The 18,113-nt window shown below is 38.1% G+C and overlaps 1 protein-coding gene across 2 annotated transcripts in view; it reads left to right on the forward strand.

Annotated features, from left to right (window-relative positions):
- TOPBP1 (DNA topoisomerase II binding protein 1) overlaps positions 1-13,292 on the forward strand; it is a 28,913-nt gene extending 15,621 nt beyond the window's left edge. For both annotated transcript variants that reach the window (XM_053466330.1, XM_053466331.1), the window contains exons 16-28: positions 752-864; positions 4,643-4,769; positions 4,917-5,060; positions 5,614-5,713; positions 6,233-6,422; positions 8,125-8,354; positions 8,458-8,618; positions 8,755-8,860; positions 9,805-9,968; positions 10,582-10,731; positions 11,916-12,005; positions 12,474-12,635; positions 12,929-13,292. In XM_053466330.1, the coding sequence (XP_053322305.1) occupies positions 752-864; positions 4,643-4,769; positions 4,917-5,060; positions 5,614-5,713; positions 6,233-6,422; positions 8,125-8,354; positions 8,458-8,618; positions 8,755-8,860; positions 9,805-9,968; positions 10,582-10,731; positions 11,916-12,005; positions 12,474-12,635; positions 12,929-13,057 (1,866 nt within the window). In that variant the 3' untranslated portion in view covers positions 13,058-13,292. The remainder of the gene's footprint in view (positions 1-751; positions 865-4,642; positions 4,770-4,916; positions 5,061-5,613; positions 5,714-6,232; positions 6,423-8,124; positions 8,355-8,457; positions 8,619-8,754; positions 8,861-9,804; positions 9,969-10,581; positions 10,732-11,915; positions 12,006-12,473; positions 12,636-12,928) is intronic.
- The last annotated feature ends 4,821 nt before the right edge of the window (positions 13,293-18,113 follow it).

Here is an 18,113-nt window from a genome sequence, read left to right on the forward strand (position 1 = left end):
ATTTCATGTTCACCTCCTGGGCGGAATTAGCAAATGTTCTGCTTATTGCTATTTGTGAAGCTGCAGGACCTTTACCAGGTGTTACCAGTCACCCTCATCTTGAAGAACTCAGCGATCAAACATAGAATCTTTAGACTCTTTCTCACCCTCCCTAAATCCTTTGTATACCTCTCCTTCTGTGCTACCAGGGACAGCAAGGGAAACTGGGAACTGTATTTCCTTGCTTATCATCCATGAGCACATATATATATATATATATTTGCTCCCACCAATAAAGTTTTTTTCTTTTTGCAATTGTCGGGCTTTAATTCACTGAGGTGTCTGGGGTATTTAAGTGCTTCCACCCTGCTTAGGAAGAGAATGAGCTATATCTCCAAATGTGCTACTGGATGATAAGCAAGGAAAAATAAATTCCCAGGTAAGGAATTTTTCCATACAGTCTGTTTCTTCCTTGTTTAATCAACACTGGCATGTATATATATATATATATATATATATATATATATATATATATATATATATATATATATATATATATATATAGTTATATTATTATATTATATTAAAATGTGGGTGTTTGTTCCTCAAGTGTTTAATTGAGTAAAATAGTAATGAATATACTTTACGCCAAGATTTAGCATGTCTATGTTAAATTGTGTGCCCTAATCCAGTGCAGTTTAAATTGAATTTATACCTGCTGCATTGATCCTCAAAAGAAGTCTGAATTACATTTTGTGTCTTGTCTGAAAAGGTCGAGGAAGAACCCAGCATACTCAGCAATGTGGTGATCTGTGTCAGCAAGAAACTAAGTAAAAAGCAAGGTGAACTGAATGGAGTTGCAGCCTCACTTGGTGCAGAATACAGGTGCAGTTTAAATGCATTATCCGCAATTATCTACGTAAGGTCTCATTTTTGTTCAGTCCTGTTTTGCACGCGTCTCAAACTATATTAGTATTTTGTACTGGCATTGGGGACATAATTTACAACACTGCACTATTTAAGCTTCTCTAATCCTTTCGACCTGTTCTTCCAAATATAGGAGGGGGTTTAATTAGAAGTAACCCAAATATTGGGAGATGGTCTCATTAATGGTTATGTGATTGATGGGTCCAACAGCCTGTGGGTTTGGGGGTTTTTTAACTTTTTTTTTTCTTCTTTTACTGTGGCCAAGGGAAAAGAACAAGCGCAGGCATCTGTGTGCTGTCTTGTAACTTGTCATTAGCAACCACAGGCTGTCGGATGTTAGAAGTATGAGTCCGTGATCGATTGGCGTTCATCTATCTACCATACTGTAAATGTCAAGTAGTATAGTGCAGAAAATTTACTGGGGTGGATTGGAGAAGCTGTGCAACTAGAGTTCATTTTATTGATTTACTGGGACTGCAATAGAAGGTGGTGTTTTTTTGTGTGTGTGTAATAGATTTATTTTTTAGCAGCCAGTTATTTAAATATATTTTTCTATGAAATTGTGCCTTAGTAATACATGTTTTCTATTAACAAATCCTTTTATTTTTGGACAACACAAAATAAGCCAGTAAATATCTGTCAAAATCAGGCATTGAACTGTGCCTGTGCAAGTGTTAGTTCTTGAAATACTGTTCCTGAATTGGGTTTAAGTTGCACGTTTACACGAACAGCAAAACCTCCTAATTTAGGCAGGGCAGGGGACTGTGCATGGGTTTAGTGTGTTTATAGTTCTTGGAATAATGTTGAAAACTTTTGATTTTGGACAGCACAAATAGTTCATTTTTATTGGCGACTACAATCTATTTGGAAATGTCTGTGAGACGAGTAATTCCAGTTTTCATGGGTTGGGCAGAGGCAGCGGCAGGCCTGTACAAAAAAAGTAGTCTGATAACCCCTGGTATACCAGACCCAAGTAGGCAGAAAAGCAACAGATGAGTAAGAGAGAGGTCTGAGTGCTATACGTGAAGAAAGCAGCAGACAATACCTGGTCTGTGAATTTCCTGTAGGAGGACCATGCCTAAATTAAGTCCGTAGAAACAGAAGAGAAATAACACCATAGAAGCCCAGGGATATTTATTCAATTTCTATAAGATTCTAAACCCACATGTAGTGTATAGGTATACAGCGTAGAATACTTGACACGTTTTGCACCTTTATGCGTAGACATAAGCTAATGATAATAAAAAGAATTACTTATATGCTGGTTTGGTAAAACACGTAATTTTGTAATTTTCCACAGGTAAGAGTTAATACCAACTCCTTTTTTTTTTTCTTTACAAATGGGAATTAATTCACACGTTCACTTCCAATTGATAAGTGATGTGTACGTTATCAAATAACAGAAAAAAGGAAGAAAAAATTATTGGTTATTTTCCCTTAAATTAATAAATGAAAAACAAGTTTTTTTTCTTAATTTAATAAATAATGGAGTGGTCCATTGTTACTATAAATATAGATGTATTTATTTAGAAAGAATAAGTTGAGATTTCTCTCGTTCTCGAGTATGTGCTGGGGAGGCAAGGCCAGAAACAGTTTTATATACAGATAAAATAAAAGTAAACAATAGACATAAAAAAACGATAATAGACATGAACAGAATAATAGGAGTTAGCATTCTAATATAAGGTACGTTCTGTTTTTACATGTTGGGATACGCTCATGGGCACAGTTCTCCAAGACTTTAGACAGGGCAGGCAGCAGAAATAGGCCTCTAGTTTAACACTATGTCAACATCACCATTTCTGTGTATAAGGACAACTCTAACTATTTTCCAGACATTGGGTACATAACTAGAGGACAGGGAAGCATGGATTAGGTAAGCAATAGAGCAGGCAGTAATCGGTGCTAAGTAGCAGTGATGGAAGTAGGTCCAGCACACGTTGCAATATCATTTTTTGGTTGGCCATGCTTGCTTCTATTGTGAAACCTGTGCAAATCTCAAAGATTACTGTACTGCATTCAATCATGCAAGTCAATGGACCTCAGCTTTCTAATCACAATGTGATTACTAAAATTAATAATAAAAAAAAACAAAATAATAGATAAAAACTGTTTAAAAAAATAAATTTGGTAACATGTAAAAATTCCCACTGATGTCCCCATCAGGGGAATCGTCCAGTTCCAACAAAATGTATAAAAGAAGGTCCAAAAATATATATTTAGAAAAAAATGTATTTTAATGAGCAAGTACTAAAATTAGAGCTACGTGGTCACAAAAATTATCATATGCGAAGGGTTAAAATACTGGCATGTTAAATGCCCATGGAGTGTATAGTTTTTAAAAAAATATGATTTGATGGGGTAATTTGAATTGGCTGGGTTTAAAGATGTCCCAAATAGTACATGAGGGCAGGATTACCAGATTTGGAAAAAATGGTTTTGAAATAGCAAAACACTACTTGTACTTATTGCCCTATAACTTGCAAAAAATCATTGGGTATTTTCTTTAAAATCATTGGGTATTTTCTGGAAAAAAAACTTTTTATAATCGATAAAATTCGGTTCGACTAATCGATAATGAAAATCGTTGAAAATCATTGTCGATTATCGATTTTATCGATTCGTTGTTGCAGCCCTAATAAATACTATATATATTTATCAAAATGGATTCCTATGCAACAAGTTAGTTGTTATGTACTTCTGTTTTTCCATATGAATTGATAATGGTGTTTGGGTTAGAGCAATTCTATTTATTGGTTTGACTTGTTGTTTGAAAAGACACACTAGGTTTTTTTTGGGATGGGATTACTGGGGGCAGCCAAATTTTGTAATGCTATGGAGCAATAGACACAAATATTTTGAATTTATTTTCCGCTATTTCTCAGTTTGTTTTGTTTGTGTTTTTTTTCCATGTCTGGGGGGCAGAGTGGCAACCCTAGGGGCCGGTGCATTACCGGGGGGGGGGGCAAATAAAAGGAAATAAAAACAATATAGTTTACATAGTAAAACTTTTTAGGTATTAAAACCTAGTTTGAGAAATATTGTCTTTTGGGTTCTTATATATAGCATAGTATAGTTTTTATTATTATGTCATAGTAAAATAAGAAGGCAGTTAGAGAAATGCCATTGTGATAAAGAGATGAGTGACACATGTTAATGTAAATTTTAAGTTTTTCATTCTGCTGCTTGGGTTTAACAAACAGTTTGTTCATTAAATTATTTTAAACGAAAAATTTGCCTTTTTTTTTTTTAATCTGATTTACGCAAAAAAAAAATACTCGGCCAACTAATCGATATTCCACACTCCATTTTCTTTCAATATTCCAAGAAATTTCCCCAACGTTTCTGTGCCCCCCCGACTTTCTGTGCATGATTACAACAATAGTATCTTTAACTGAGAAATTAAAATAACTGATTAATCAACTTTATAAATGATATGTGGCGTGTCCACATCATTTTGCCTGAGAGTAGTATGTGTGTTTGTGCATCAGGTTGGCTGAGTGAGTAAAAGTTAAGAATTCTGAGTTCATGGGATGGTAGTTGTGTATGATAGTGGCAACAAAGTTTGGTTGCGTATAAAAGTTTGATGTAATGTGCTCTAAATGTAGGTAAAAATGCTTGTATGCACGCCAACAAAATAGACTTTTGTTTCCTGAAGAAGCTACATGTTGTTTGGAGGGGTTCGTACTGTGGAGTGTATGTGGATACATTTGTAATGTATATTTTTTTCTTGCAGGTGGTGCTTTGATGAAAGCGTAACCCATTTTATTTATCAAGGGCGGCAAAATGACACAAATCGAGAATATAAATCTGTGAAAGAAAGAAGTGGCATCCACATAGTATCTGAACATTGGCTCTTAGCTGTATGTATTGTATATCCGTTCAAAGTGATCTTATTGTTATAATAGTAGATCAGATGAGTTTAGTCTCATCTAATGCAGCAGAGGACCATAAAATAACCTTTTCAGACTTTTTGTAGATGTTTCAATATAATATTTTATTGTGTACAGTGTGCAGATGAGCAAAGGCGAGTCCCTGAGACGCTTTATCCTCACACTTACAATCCAAAAATGAGTCTAGACATAAGTGCTGTCCAAGATGGGTCACAAATCAGCAGCAGACGTTCAACAACTACAAACCTCAAGAAAGACGTGGTATGATACTGGATTTGTCTTAAATTTTCTCTGCTGAATTATATACAATTCCCTTTATCCTGATAAATTACCTAACTCTTTTCTTATAGCTACACTAAGCCTGAATTAAACACAATCATTAATCCATTCGTTTGTTATTTGTTTACAGTTTATATAATTCTTAAACGCCAAAAAGTAATTTTAGCTTCAGATTTCTCATATACCAGAATTAAAATGAAAACAAAAATCATGCAAAATCATGTTTAAAAGAAGTTTAAATCCATTTATTTTAAAAAGCTTAGATCATAACTCCAGTTGCTGTTGAGTACATGCTGTCCCGCAATACCCTTGGTGCACCCAAACACTAAATGTATCACTGCAATTGTTCTTTTTGGTGAAGCACTTATATCCACAACTTTAAAAAATCAACAATCCTTTCCTATTGCTACCTATAGGCAAACTGCCTTTAAAATGGAACAATCATGGAACTATAAAACTTTTGCTCCTACACAGGTCATATGGCAGTAATTCTACTTCAAATGGTTATTCTTTCAAATAGAACCTTATTTTACAGAACGACCTTTGGTTGCATGAGGAAAATGGAGAGACTGAATCAATTAACTGTGAAATCAGCAAGTCTAAAGACGACGTGTGTGCAAATACAGTGAAAGGAGGTAAAATATTTAATTACCGTACCTTAACTAATTTGTGGTCACAGGACATAAGACACAGTATCTCACAAAAGTAAGTACACCCCTCACATTTTTCTAAATATTTTATTATATCTTTTCATGTGACAACACTGCAGAAATGACACTCTGCTACAATGTAAAGTAGTGAGTGTACAGCCTGTATAACAGTGTAAATTTGCTGTCCCCTCAAAATAACTCAACACACAGCCATTAATGTCTAACACCTTGGCAACAAAAGTGAGTACAGGAGGAAAAGCTTTAAAAATGATTGGCAAAATATTACAATATTAAATCCATTTTGCTCACATTTTTCTCCACCAAATGAATGTATTGTTTACTCCGTTGTGGGTACGTTTAGCTGACTTGTGTAAAATGACACCGCTTAGCAGAAGGTGTAAAATAGAGGTGTGTGCGAATAGGGTACAACAATGCAGATACGACTAAGTAAGAAAACTCAGGTGTGATTGGATATTGGTTCAAAATATATTTTTTCATTTACAGCTCTCACACAGACTTTGGAGATGAGAGAAAATTTCCAGAGGCAATTACAGGAGCTAATGTCTGCAACATCAATGGTGAATCCCCAAGGCCAGAGGTCATTGAGTAGGGCTGGCTTTGAAAACTCTCCATGCACCCCTGAAGGAGGTCGTTCTACGCGTAATGGCAGAAGTAGGGTATTGGAAGCACGAAGGTATCTTCATATGATATACATAAAGTAATGTGCTATTTCTCATGAGCCACTGCAAGCTGTTATACTACTCTTTACCCTGAGATAGCTGTTACATTAAACCTGGCACTTAAAGTGTAAAGAAAACATGATAGTGCTTCTTATCCTCCTCATAGTTTCACTATTGTGTAAATATTATATGCGGGTACACAGATCTCTGCCTCCTGATGACTGTGATCAGCAAACTATATACCATTCCATTAGTGGAAAAAGTTAAGCGGAAATCCATTTCTTGAAGTTGAATAACAGCCACAAAATTTCAATTGGTCAAAAGAAAATTGGAAATTTAAAGAATACTAAAGATACACCCTCCGACTGTCAGAGAGAACTCTGATCTCTGACAGCCGGGGAAGTTCTGTGTGATGGACGCAGACAACCCCCGCTGCTAACCGCACCTCCTTCCGGTTGCAGCGGAAGTTGCGGGGGATCTGGATCTTAGTCTCATAGTCAGACCTATTTGAGGTCTGGTTATAAGACGACCCCGTTTATAAGACGAGGGGTCTCTTGGGGAAAAAAAAACCTTGTCTTATAATCAAGCAAATACAGCTCCTTATTAGGAGTGCCTGGGCTATATATTCACCTCCCCATGTGACTGCAAATGGGCATCTCCTGGAGACAAAGGAAGAAGAATGGGAATCTGGGGGAAACATGAAACAACATTCTGACAATGGTCTAAACATCTGGAGATTCCCATAGATTTATTTTAGGTTTTTTTTTAGATATTTTTATACTGTTTTGTATAAAACAAGAGTTCCTAACTGCTTGTGGAAGCAAAATTTCTGTGCGTAGGAAGCCTGCGGCCGTTTTTTCCCCGTTAAGCTTTTCATAACCATCTTTCCTCCCCCCTTAACGTCTTGGTGAGAACCAGCAGGCGGTGGTTTGGGGCTTCCGTGACACAGATTTTTCCATCAGACTTACAGATAGTGATAGTGAAGCGAGATTCATCGCTCCGGAGATTTCCACTGCTCCAGAGTCCAGTGGCGGTGTACGTTGCACCTTTACAGCTGACACTTGGCATTGCTTATAGTGATCTTCGGCTTGTGTGAAGCTGCTCAGCCATTTTGTGAAGCTTCCACAAGCAGTTGTGAACTCCTGCAGTGAGTGATGCGTTTTTTTTTTTTATTATTATTTTTTATTTCTTTTACACATTGCATGGTTTGGCACTCCGCAGTCACGCTCTTTGTGTGCGTGTTCTATTGCTGTGTGATTGAGCTGTTGTTACCCCTAGACACTTTTACTTCGCAATAATTAAAGAATAATTAAAGAAATTTAACAAACTGAGTTGTGGCATCCTATGACAGATCATCCTTTGATCTCCCTGCTTGCCAGTCAATCACACGATGATCCATCGGGAAGCAGGTCTCTGCAGTAATGCTGTCATGATCCATGTGCCAGTGCTTTTCAAGCAATCGATTGCTTACAGAGTTTAGAGCGATAAAGCTTGGCACTGTTACAGGCAGTGATTCTGCCTACTGCTGAATGCAGGAAGGCCAGCCTTAAACAATTCTAATGTGCATCAGAAGGAAATCTCCAAATATCATGGGCATTAAATAATTTTTGTGCTGGGATGTTTTATTACATTCTTAATCCTTTTTAAAAGATTAAATGTTGGAGCTTTCTGATGTAATAGAACCACAACTTCTTGACCTCCTTCATTGTCTTCTAGGCAATCACGTCCCATCATAACAGATCTGAATACCGAACCATCACAAAATGAGCAAATCATTTGGGATGATCCCACGGCAAGAGAGGAAAGGGCTAAACTTGCCAGCAATCTGCAGTGGCCCAATAGCCCATCCCAGTACTCTGAACAGCATCATCCTAATGTGAAGCATGTCGGAGTAGAGAATGCGCAGCATAAAGAATCCTTAACTGACACTGAAATAGCTGAATTAGGTAAGCATGTCTGCTGTAAGACATGGTATGAATAGATGGTGACTGTCAATGTAAAACAAACCTGTAGACCAAGTTAAGTACATATCTTTGTGTCTGTTTGCAGGGGCTTGTGATCTTGAACATACATCTGTGACTGAAGCCCCTGATAGAGAGGCAGACCTGCAGTCTCCAACTAAGGATGTTCACCTGATACCTACTCCCCAAGCACCCAGTATTGCCCTCCCGCTTGCCAAACCAGCAGTGGCTCCACAACCCAAAGAAAAGGTTAGTCTGGATTTCGTTTTTTTTTAATGCCCACCAGGGAAGAATTTCACACACACTAGTAGGTTGTCTAGAACTCTCTTTATGACAATACGATGTAGTATATGTGTACCAACCATCCTGTGTTTTGTGTTTGCAGACAGAAACACTATCTGAAGAAGAAACAAAGAAGGAGCGCAGGTTCCAGCTATCCTCCTTGAATCCACAAGAACGCATTGATTATTGGCAACTCATTGAGGAACTAGGTAACGTGATGTATGCTGTAAAACTGTTTGTGTTTAACTAGGTTAGCCTTTTCCTGACTATTGTAGAATCGTATTGTTGAAGTAGAGCTATTGTTAGTGGTACATAGTGTAACTTAGTTCAAGGGATGGTTGTACTATTAACCTCTTAGCGACCATAAGGATATACATCAATAAAAGGCAACACAGAATGCCCTTAGGGACATGCTAGTACATCTAATAGAAAATGCTATGGCGTGCTCCGCTGCTAAGCTGCTTTACATGTAGCAGAGGCCTAACAGACCAGCTTGACCCAATTTACTGGCATGTTCCAACTTGTGCTCTGTTATGTACAAAAACAGAGAACCTAATTCCATAATCTGGAGATATGGGTGGGCTAGACTCCTGCCATAACACATAACCTGTACAAACAATCCTATGCAACACAGAAGAGTTGGTGAAAAAAGCTCATGGAATTGTTGATATGGGCAACCTTGGTCAGGATTGGTGGCCAAATGGCAGCATAACAAGTGTGGAAAGTGGAAAATGCTCCTATAGAAGTTCAATATGACTGAGATATATCCAAAACCTAAATTGTTACATTTTTAAGGATCTAGTTTTTACTAAATGACTTATACTAAATGTTCAGCTTATCGTGTAACTTTGGTATCAAAAGAAATCTGTCTCTTGAAAAAAAAAAAAAAAAAAAAAAATATATATATATATATATATATATATATATATATATATATATATATTTTACATGGGTATGCTATTTACAGGAAACCAGCATATGGCAAAAAAAACTGTAGTGAAGGGGTAAATATACAGCTACTTTTGGGTGAATGTTAATAGCAATAGTACAGATATATCGCTTACATTTGACTAGTAATGCAGGTACTTGGCTCAGAAATGCTTACCTCATGATCAAGTTAATCCTTTCTTGTTCTGCCCTTCTATTTTTACAGGTGGTATAGTGATAGACAAGCAATCCTTTGACCCCAGCTGCACGCACATCATTGTGGGACACCCACTTCGAAATGAGAAGTACCTTGCCTCTATGGCCGCAGGAAAGTGGGTGCTGCATCGCTCGTATTTGGAGGCATGCAGAGCTGCCAAGCGTTTTGTGCAGGTCTATATCTTAAGGATTTATTGTACAATGAATGCTTTTCTACCCTTTTACAGTTCACCACGCTCCTGAATTTTAACCTCTGTTTCAACATAAAACATTTGCATTGGTTTAGCAATCAATGTAAAGACTGCAGTTACTTAAAACACATTTTGGAGACATGGAATTCAGTAAGCACAGGAATTAATATTAACGGACTGTAAAATAAAAATATACAGTAAGATGTGCACGTGTTGCCTTTTGTCTGGAAGAGTTACAGAATTGGCTTTTTAATAAGAAAACACAATATCCTTGGTTTGTGATTGGTGAATTTGCATTTATAGGTGTAACAGCTTGTAACTCTATTTTGTGTGTGCTGAGTCACGTGTACTAATATACAAAATGAATCAGGGTGTGCCATACACGTGCAACATATTTTTATGTTTTTATCAAAATCATTGCTTATCTGTTTTACAAATGAAATTCCTCAATCAGCTTTTGCTTATTTAGAAAAACTATATTAGATTTTTTTCTAAGAAAATTGGATATTTGGCAACATTTTTTGAAAAAAGATTGCTGTGCTGAAAAAAAATATAACTGCATCTATGTCATGTAAGGTTATGTGTTTTCTGTTCAGGAAGAAGACTATGAGTGGGGAAACGGTGCAATACTCAGCGCTCTGAACAGCATTACTCCACAGCAAAGGCTGTTGGCAGAGGCAGCAATGAGGTGGAGGAAAAAATTACAAAAATTAAAGCAAGACACAGATATGTTGGAGACAGGAGAGGTAAACTTTAGCCTACTTAACCTATTTACACTGCTGCAGATCCATTACTATAAATGTCGTATAACATGTATGCATTTGTTTGTGCCCTTTTTCCATCATTCATAAATGACACACTGATAACATTCTCAAATAACACACTGATATCATTCTCAAATAACACACTGATATCATTCTCACTACTTTTCATAAAAGCGACATTGGAAGGGAAATTAAGTTGCTCAGATTAGCATTACTTTTGGTAAGTAACCCAAGATCTACTGTGATCTACTATAGTGCTAAACCAGCCATACTGTCTTCACATCTTTGTTTAGTTAATCTAGAACTTACACCAGTCAGCCATAACATTATGACCACCTGCCTAATATTGCGTAGGTCTCCCTTTAGCTGCCAAAATGGGACTCCACTAGACCTCTGAAGGTGTGCTGTGGTATCTGGCACCAAGGCGCTTTTGGTAGAGGACAGGAGTCAACATGGGTACCCTGACTGGTCTGTGGCTACGCAGCCCCCTCATGCAACAAGCTGCGATGTATTGTGTGTTCTGACACCTTTCTATCAGAAGCAGCATGAACTTTCGCAGCAATTTGACCTACAGTAGCTCGTCTGTTGGATTTGACCGCGCGGGCAAGCCTTCGCCTCCCACATGCATCACTGAACCTTGGCCGCCCATGACCCTGTCACCGGTTCACTGATTTTCCTTCCTTGGACCATTTTTATTAGGTACTGAGCACTGCAGACTGGAAACGCCTCACAAGAGCTGCGGTTTTGGAGATACTCTGATCCAGTCGTCTAGCCATGACAATCTGGCCCTTGTCAAAGTTGCTCGAATCCTTACACTTGCCTGTTTTTCCTGCTTTAAATGTGACGATGAAATGTTCACTTGCCATCTAATATGTCCCACCTACTGATGGGTGCCATGAAAACAAGATTACCAGTGTTATTCACTTCACCTGTCAGTGGTCATAATGTTATGGCTGATCAGTGTACGCATGAATTGGACCTTCAGAGCAAGTAAATGCTGAGTGCACATGATTCAGTCTGATTTGAAGTGACAGAGAGTGAGCGAATAGGAGAGAAAGAGAAAAGTGATAACAGGATGGGGGGAAAGCTTTTTGGCTACATCAATGATGGGGACATTGTAACATAATTTTAAAAATGTTTGATTTCTTTCCTATGAACTACTGCAGGGCGCATTTAGTGGCTGGAGAGTGATCTTAAACGTTGATCAAACAAAGGAGCCAGGATTCAGACGTCTTCTGCAATCAGGAGGCGCAAAGGTGAGCTTTAAGTTTCTTCTAGGGCATGAGCTCATTAATTCTATAGTGCTAATTAAATATTATGATTAGATGCATGGTGTGCTATTACCATGTAATTGATATACAGCTTGCATTTGGTTAATGCTTTTCCATACACTACCATTTAAATGATAATGCAGAGTAGTTTCTAAAAAAAAAGCACTATGCTTAGTTTTTACTACAGAGTCCTACACAGCACTGTTTGGTTTAGACATTACAAACAAATTGCTGGTTGAAACCATAGAAGAAATGTAGTTGGTCAGAAGTAATTTCTTATATAACGGTATTGTAATATCAGATAAATAGACTGCATAAAGTGAAACACATTGTCGTTTAATGGTACCGCATACAGTTTTCATTTTCAAACTTGTGAATATCATTTTGTCATGTTAGCAGCAAATTAAAACAACATTTCCATTACCAGAACATGTGTTTTTGGTATCTCCTTAGGTGTTTGTTGGCCAATCTCCTTCCACGTTTAAAGACGCCACCCACTTGTTTGCAGACTTTAGCAAATTGAAGCCAGAAGATCCTAAAGTGAATGTGACTGAGGCAGCGGCTCAAGGAGTCAGCTGTTTAAAGCCAGAGTACATTGCTGATTATCTTATAAAAGTATGTGTAAATGGGAAACGGCACTGGGGTTAATCACTAAATAATGGTGGGCCTCTTCACAAGAAACTTACTGATTTTGGCCCTTCATAAACCAAAATCCTGCATCCATAACACAATATCGTGTATAGTGAATTAATCCGTATATCAAATTATTTTTTCCGTACAATTTATACTAGAAGGTACTAGAAGGTTTTGATGTCCTGTTTTAACCTTTTATTGTAGTTTATCACGTTTTCACACTGGAGAGTTAAATACTTCAGTATTTATACTTTTTAATGTTTCTTCTCTTAAAGGAACAACCTCCCCCCACCAGCAACTATTGTCTCCCAGAAGCTGTCCCTTATCTTCAGGTGGCAGGGACTTCTCGTAAGAGGAAAAACTCTGGAGACCACGTGGATGTGAAACGATCTCGACATTATTAAATTAAGACTTTCTTGGCAAGTCCAAAGGTTACTAAATCGCCATTCCTTCCTGTATTATATTCCTGTCTTTTATGTAGTATTTTTGTGCTATATATAAACAGTTGTCAATAAATGTACAGATGTGCTTTTAACAATTCAAAGTCCAAAATAATAGTGTTGGATAAAACAATTATTATTTTATTTTCACATGTTTGTATTTGTTGAGTATATGTTTAAATAAAAAAAAAAAAAAAAACTACCTCAAAATTAATTTTAATGTAAAAAAAACCAAACATTTTATTTGTTCGAATTTAATAGGTTATTACCATTCATTGTAGAGCAAGTATTGGGGAGTTGAAAACCACTGCTAACCAAAAACAGGCGGTGGTCTTTTATTTAGCTTACAATGTAAATCAACAAATTACTCACATAAACTTGAAACTTTGTAACCATAAAAGCACTCCTGGCCCAAGCCCCAGAGTGCAACCATAATTAACCATTTAACGAACATCCACCCTAAAGCCAGGACAAATGCACCACCCGCCGCGAATGGACAATCAAACATTCGCGGCCCATCCCATAAAAACCACAGCCTGTTCCACCATGAGCTGTAAATCCTAGTTAAATATATTGTTTCCAGTATCTGACAGATGAAAATTGAAATTGTGTTAAAGACTGACCCGAACCGTGTATAAGCCAGTTACCTGGCATCATAGGACACCGGGCAAATAGCACTCTCTGTAGGATTATCCAGAACCCTTTTCCTTTTTTGTCCGTTTTTGATGACCCAAGAAAGATTTTAAAATTTCCTTGTCCAACCTGCTTCATGCCATACCGGAGGCCAACCCGCAACAACCCATTTACCCTGCCAGAAAATTCCAAAGCCAGATGCGCCCGCCGCATCAGTAAACAAATTCTAATTCATCATTAATAAATATTGCCATATGGCAGCGCCATTACATTTTTTAAGAAACAATTTCCAAACTAATAAGTCTTCTCTAACCTTTTGGAAACCCTTACTCTATGGCAGCCTACCTTTTTCCCAGAAATAGCCTTTGCCATATGCCTGGAAAAAACTCTAACCATAGGAATTATCCTGGTAGCAAAATTTAATAAACCCAACAAAGATTGAAAACACCTGTCACCTTTTTGGATCCCAAAACCGCATTAATCATGAACCTCAATTTAATAATCTTATCTCTAGGCAATCTAAATAACATATTCACTGTATCTATCTCTATACCTAAAAATAGCAATGAAGTGGTTGGAAAAACAGTTTTCTCATCTGCTAATGGAATACCGAAATAGTCTGCTAAAACAAAAAATGAATTAAACAACCTATATTATCAGCCTTACCTATGAACAAGAAATCATCTAGGTAATGTATAACTGAATTTAAACCCAAAAACTTTCTTAACTGCCTATTCTACAAAACATGCAAACGTTTCAAAGTAAAAACATGAAATGGAACATCCCATCGGCAAACACTTAAAATTAAAATTTACCATTTAATTGGAAACCTAAAGAAGGAAAACAAGCGGGGTTAATAGGCAGTAGTCTGAAAGCAGCCTCAATGTCCACTTTTGCAAGCAAAGCATTTTTACCGAACAACCTCACCCATCTTACAGTGTCTTCAAAACTTGCATAATGCACAGGAAATTCTGATGTATTAATGTGGTCATTCAGAGAGCTGCCTTTCGGAAATGAAAGATGATGAATAAGCCTATACGAACTTTTCTCTTTTTTGGGAACAAGACCTAACGGTGACCATCTAAAACTTTTAAAAGGAGGAACGGGGAAGGGGCCTGCAACTCTCCCTAGCAAGATTTATTTCTGAATCTTCTGCATGGCTATATCCACATTACCTTCTACCTTCAACCCAGCATAACGTATCGCTCATACATACAGGAATATAAAAACCATACTGAAAGCCATTGAATAACAATTCAGCCATCCGTTTGCTTGGGTAATTGCTTAAAAAGGGGAGCAGATTTAACCAATTCACTGGTGTCTCCACTTTTTTGAAACTGCTCCCTCCCTTGTCCTTTGCGAAAACACTTGCTAGCTGGATGGCTCCCGGCACAAATGGTACACTCATGTTTAAACCTGCAAGAATTAGGCCACTTGCTCTGAGAATCATTGAATGACCAACAAATGCCCTTTTGACGCATATGTGTAGAATGAACCCCTTGAGACCTAAAATTAGCCATGTTCTTTTGAGGTAGCATAACACTAACCCACGTACCTATGTCTTTCATACCCCACTGCAGATTCTTGTGTACCGCTAGCTTTTGCCTAAAAATGTCATCATAGTTGAACCAAGACATCCCGCCAAAATTTTTATAAGCCTCTAGAACAGCTTCCAAATGCTGAAACAACCCAGAACTTTTACTACTGTGCTTCTCGCAGTAAACGCTAGTATAGATACAAAAAGCTTGAAGCCAATTGTTAAATGATCTAGGAATCTCCTATCCTCATCTTTGTCATGTTTTAACAAAAAATCTTTAAGGTTCAGGTAACAAAGACAGAATATCGCTTCCTCATTCAAATCTCGCGAGCTTCCGATGAAATCTCACGATGCTAGTAAGAAATCCCACGAAGTTCCTTCACCAGGGTCCAGAATCTGTTCACGTGATACTTCGGCTGTAGAGACTTCTTCCCACTGCTCCACCTCAGTCAACACCTCCAGCTCGCCTCCCAGCCAACCGCGTTTGACGTCTTCGTTTTCAGCAGGAGACTCTAAACAACAATGTAGCCATTCTTCTCCTCCTCTGCTGGCAGCTTTCTCCCGAAGCCTCAGAAGCAGCTCCTTTATGTTCATCCCTTGGATCTCCCGCTATGCTGTTGCTCACCAGACGCTCAAAGAGGTCAGTGCAGACAGCTAGCGGTTCGGTGCAAGTAAGTAAAGTGTACCTCAAACAGGTGCTATTTATAGGGTGAATTCCCGTCCTTTGCACAGCACGAGGCACCCGCGAGCGCAAGGCCGGCAAAAAAGGGGGGGGCAACTAAGCGGCGCGCAGCGTCCTCAAGCTCACCTAAAGTAAAAAAAGGTGGCAAACTAAGCAGTGCAAGTGCAACTAGAGGCTTCTAACACTTCTCTCTACTAGAAAATCCTGAGGGAGAATGTCTGGTCATCAACTTGTGACCTTAAGTGCAAGCACAGTTTGATAATGCAGCAGGACAATAATCTGAAGCAACAAAAAAAGTCCTAACTTGAATCCAATTGAGGTGCTGTAGCATGACCTTAAAAGGGCAGTTCATGCTCAAACTCTCCAATGGGGCTGAATTAAAACAATTCCGCCAAGAAGAGTGTGCCTAATTTCCTCCACAATGATGTAAAAGACTCATTGTCAATTGTTGCAAACGTTCAATTGCAGTTGTTGCCAGTGATGTCGGTTTTGATAAACTCCTTTTGATAAACTCTTTGCCTTCCATTAATTCAATGATTTTTTAAAAGCTGCATTTTGTGTCGGGTGATGTGAAACATTTAAATGTAACAAATAGCCATAAATAGAAGAAAATTAGAACAGAGCAAATACTTTTTTATGGTACTGTAAGCATTTTACGGCAATCATAAAATCTGACATATGGTAATTAACTGTTGGACGAGTTCCCAAAAATCTGGGCGAGGTTCTAAGTGCTTTAAATAATGGGTGGAGTAGTGAGGGTAGTGTGGCTGCATAGTGTAGTTTGCATGTGTATAAGGTAGTGTGGCTGTGTATGAAGAAATAAGCTTTTGTATAGGGTAAAATCACTGTGACTGCTTTGTGTAGATTGCATGTGAATATGGTAGTGTATTGTGATTTGAATATTTATAGAGTTGTGTAACTATACAGTAAAGTAAGCATTTTTATAGGGCAGGGTCACTGTAAAATAGCATGCTTGTTTCTAGGGTAGGGTTAATACATTGTGTACCGTATATTCCGGCGTATAAGACGACTTTTTAACCCCAGAAAATCTTCTCAAAAGTCGGGGGTCGTCTTATACGCCGGGTACTAACCGAGTACCGGGTACTTACCGAGCCGGAGGTTCCCACGAAGCCACCAATCTCTAGGGGAGGGGCGAGCGGAGAAGCCGCCTCCCCTGGGCCGGTCTTCAGGGCCGCGCCAAGGTAGGTGCAAGATCGTGATCTCCCCCAACTAGCCCTGATCAGCAGGGCTGGTTGGGGAGATCACGACCTCCCTCTAACTAAACCAACATTAGGGAGCTCGAGGTCTGGCACTTCAGACCTCGGCTTCCCTGCTCCCTAATCACTATGCGCCGGCTATTGATGCCGAGCACGGGGATGACGTCATGTCCCGGCGCTCGGCATCAATTGCCGGCGCGTAGTGATGAGGGAGCAGTAAAGCAGAGGTCTGAAATGACAGACCTCGCGCTCCAGCAACTGGATGGAAGAAAGAAGACAGAAGATAAGGTAAGAGATGGGGAGAAAGGGGTGTGAGTGCAGTGTATGTATGTTGGTGTGAGATGGTCAGTGTATTTGTGTGTTTGTAAGCTGGTGTGTATATATATGTGTGTATATACATACATGTGTATATATATATATATATACATACATGTGTATGTGTATACACACATATATACACACACATGTGTATACACACATATATACACACACGTGTATGTGTATACACATGTGTATACACACATATATATACATGTGTGTATATATAGATATACACGTGTATATGTGTATATATATATAAATATATATATATATATATATGTGTATAAATATATATGTGTGTGTGTGTGTAAAGGCAGGGGTGTGTGGTGAGGGCAGTGTATAACTGTGTATGTATGGACAGGCGTATGTGTAGATAGATATATATATATATATATAGATATATATATATATATATATATATATATATATATATATATATATATATATATATATACGGGCAGTATAAGTCTGTATAACAACCAGCCAATCACCGGTAAGGTACATCGCTTGCCGTGATTGGCTGGTTGTTGTACGCTGGGTAGAGGGGTAGTCTTATACGGCGAGTATAGCCCAAACTCTATATTTGAACTGGAAAAGTTGGGGGTCGTCTTATACGCCCAGTCGTCTTAT

This window comes from Spea bombifrons, chromosome 5 (assembly GCF_027358695.1).
Source record: "Spea bombifrons isolate aSpeBom1 chromosome 5, aSpeBom1.2.pri, whole genome shotgun sequence".
Taxonomy (NCBI): Eukaryota; Metazoa; Chordata; class Amphibia; order Anura; family Pelobatidae; genus Spea; species Spea bombifrons.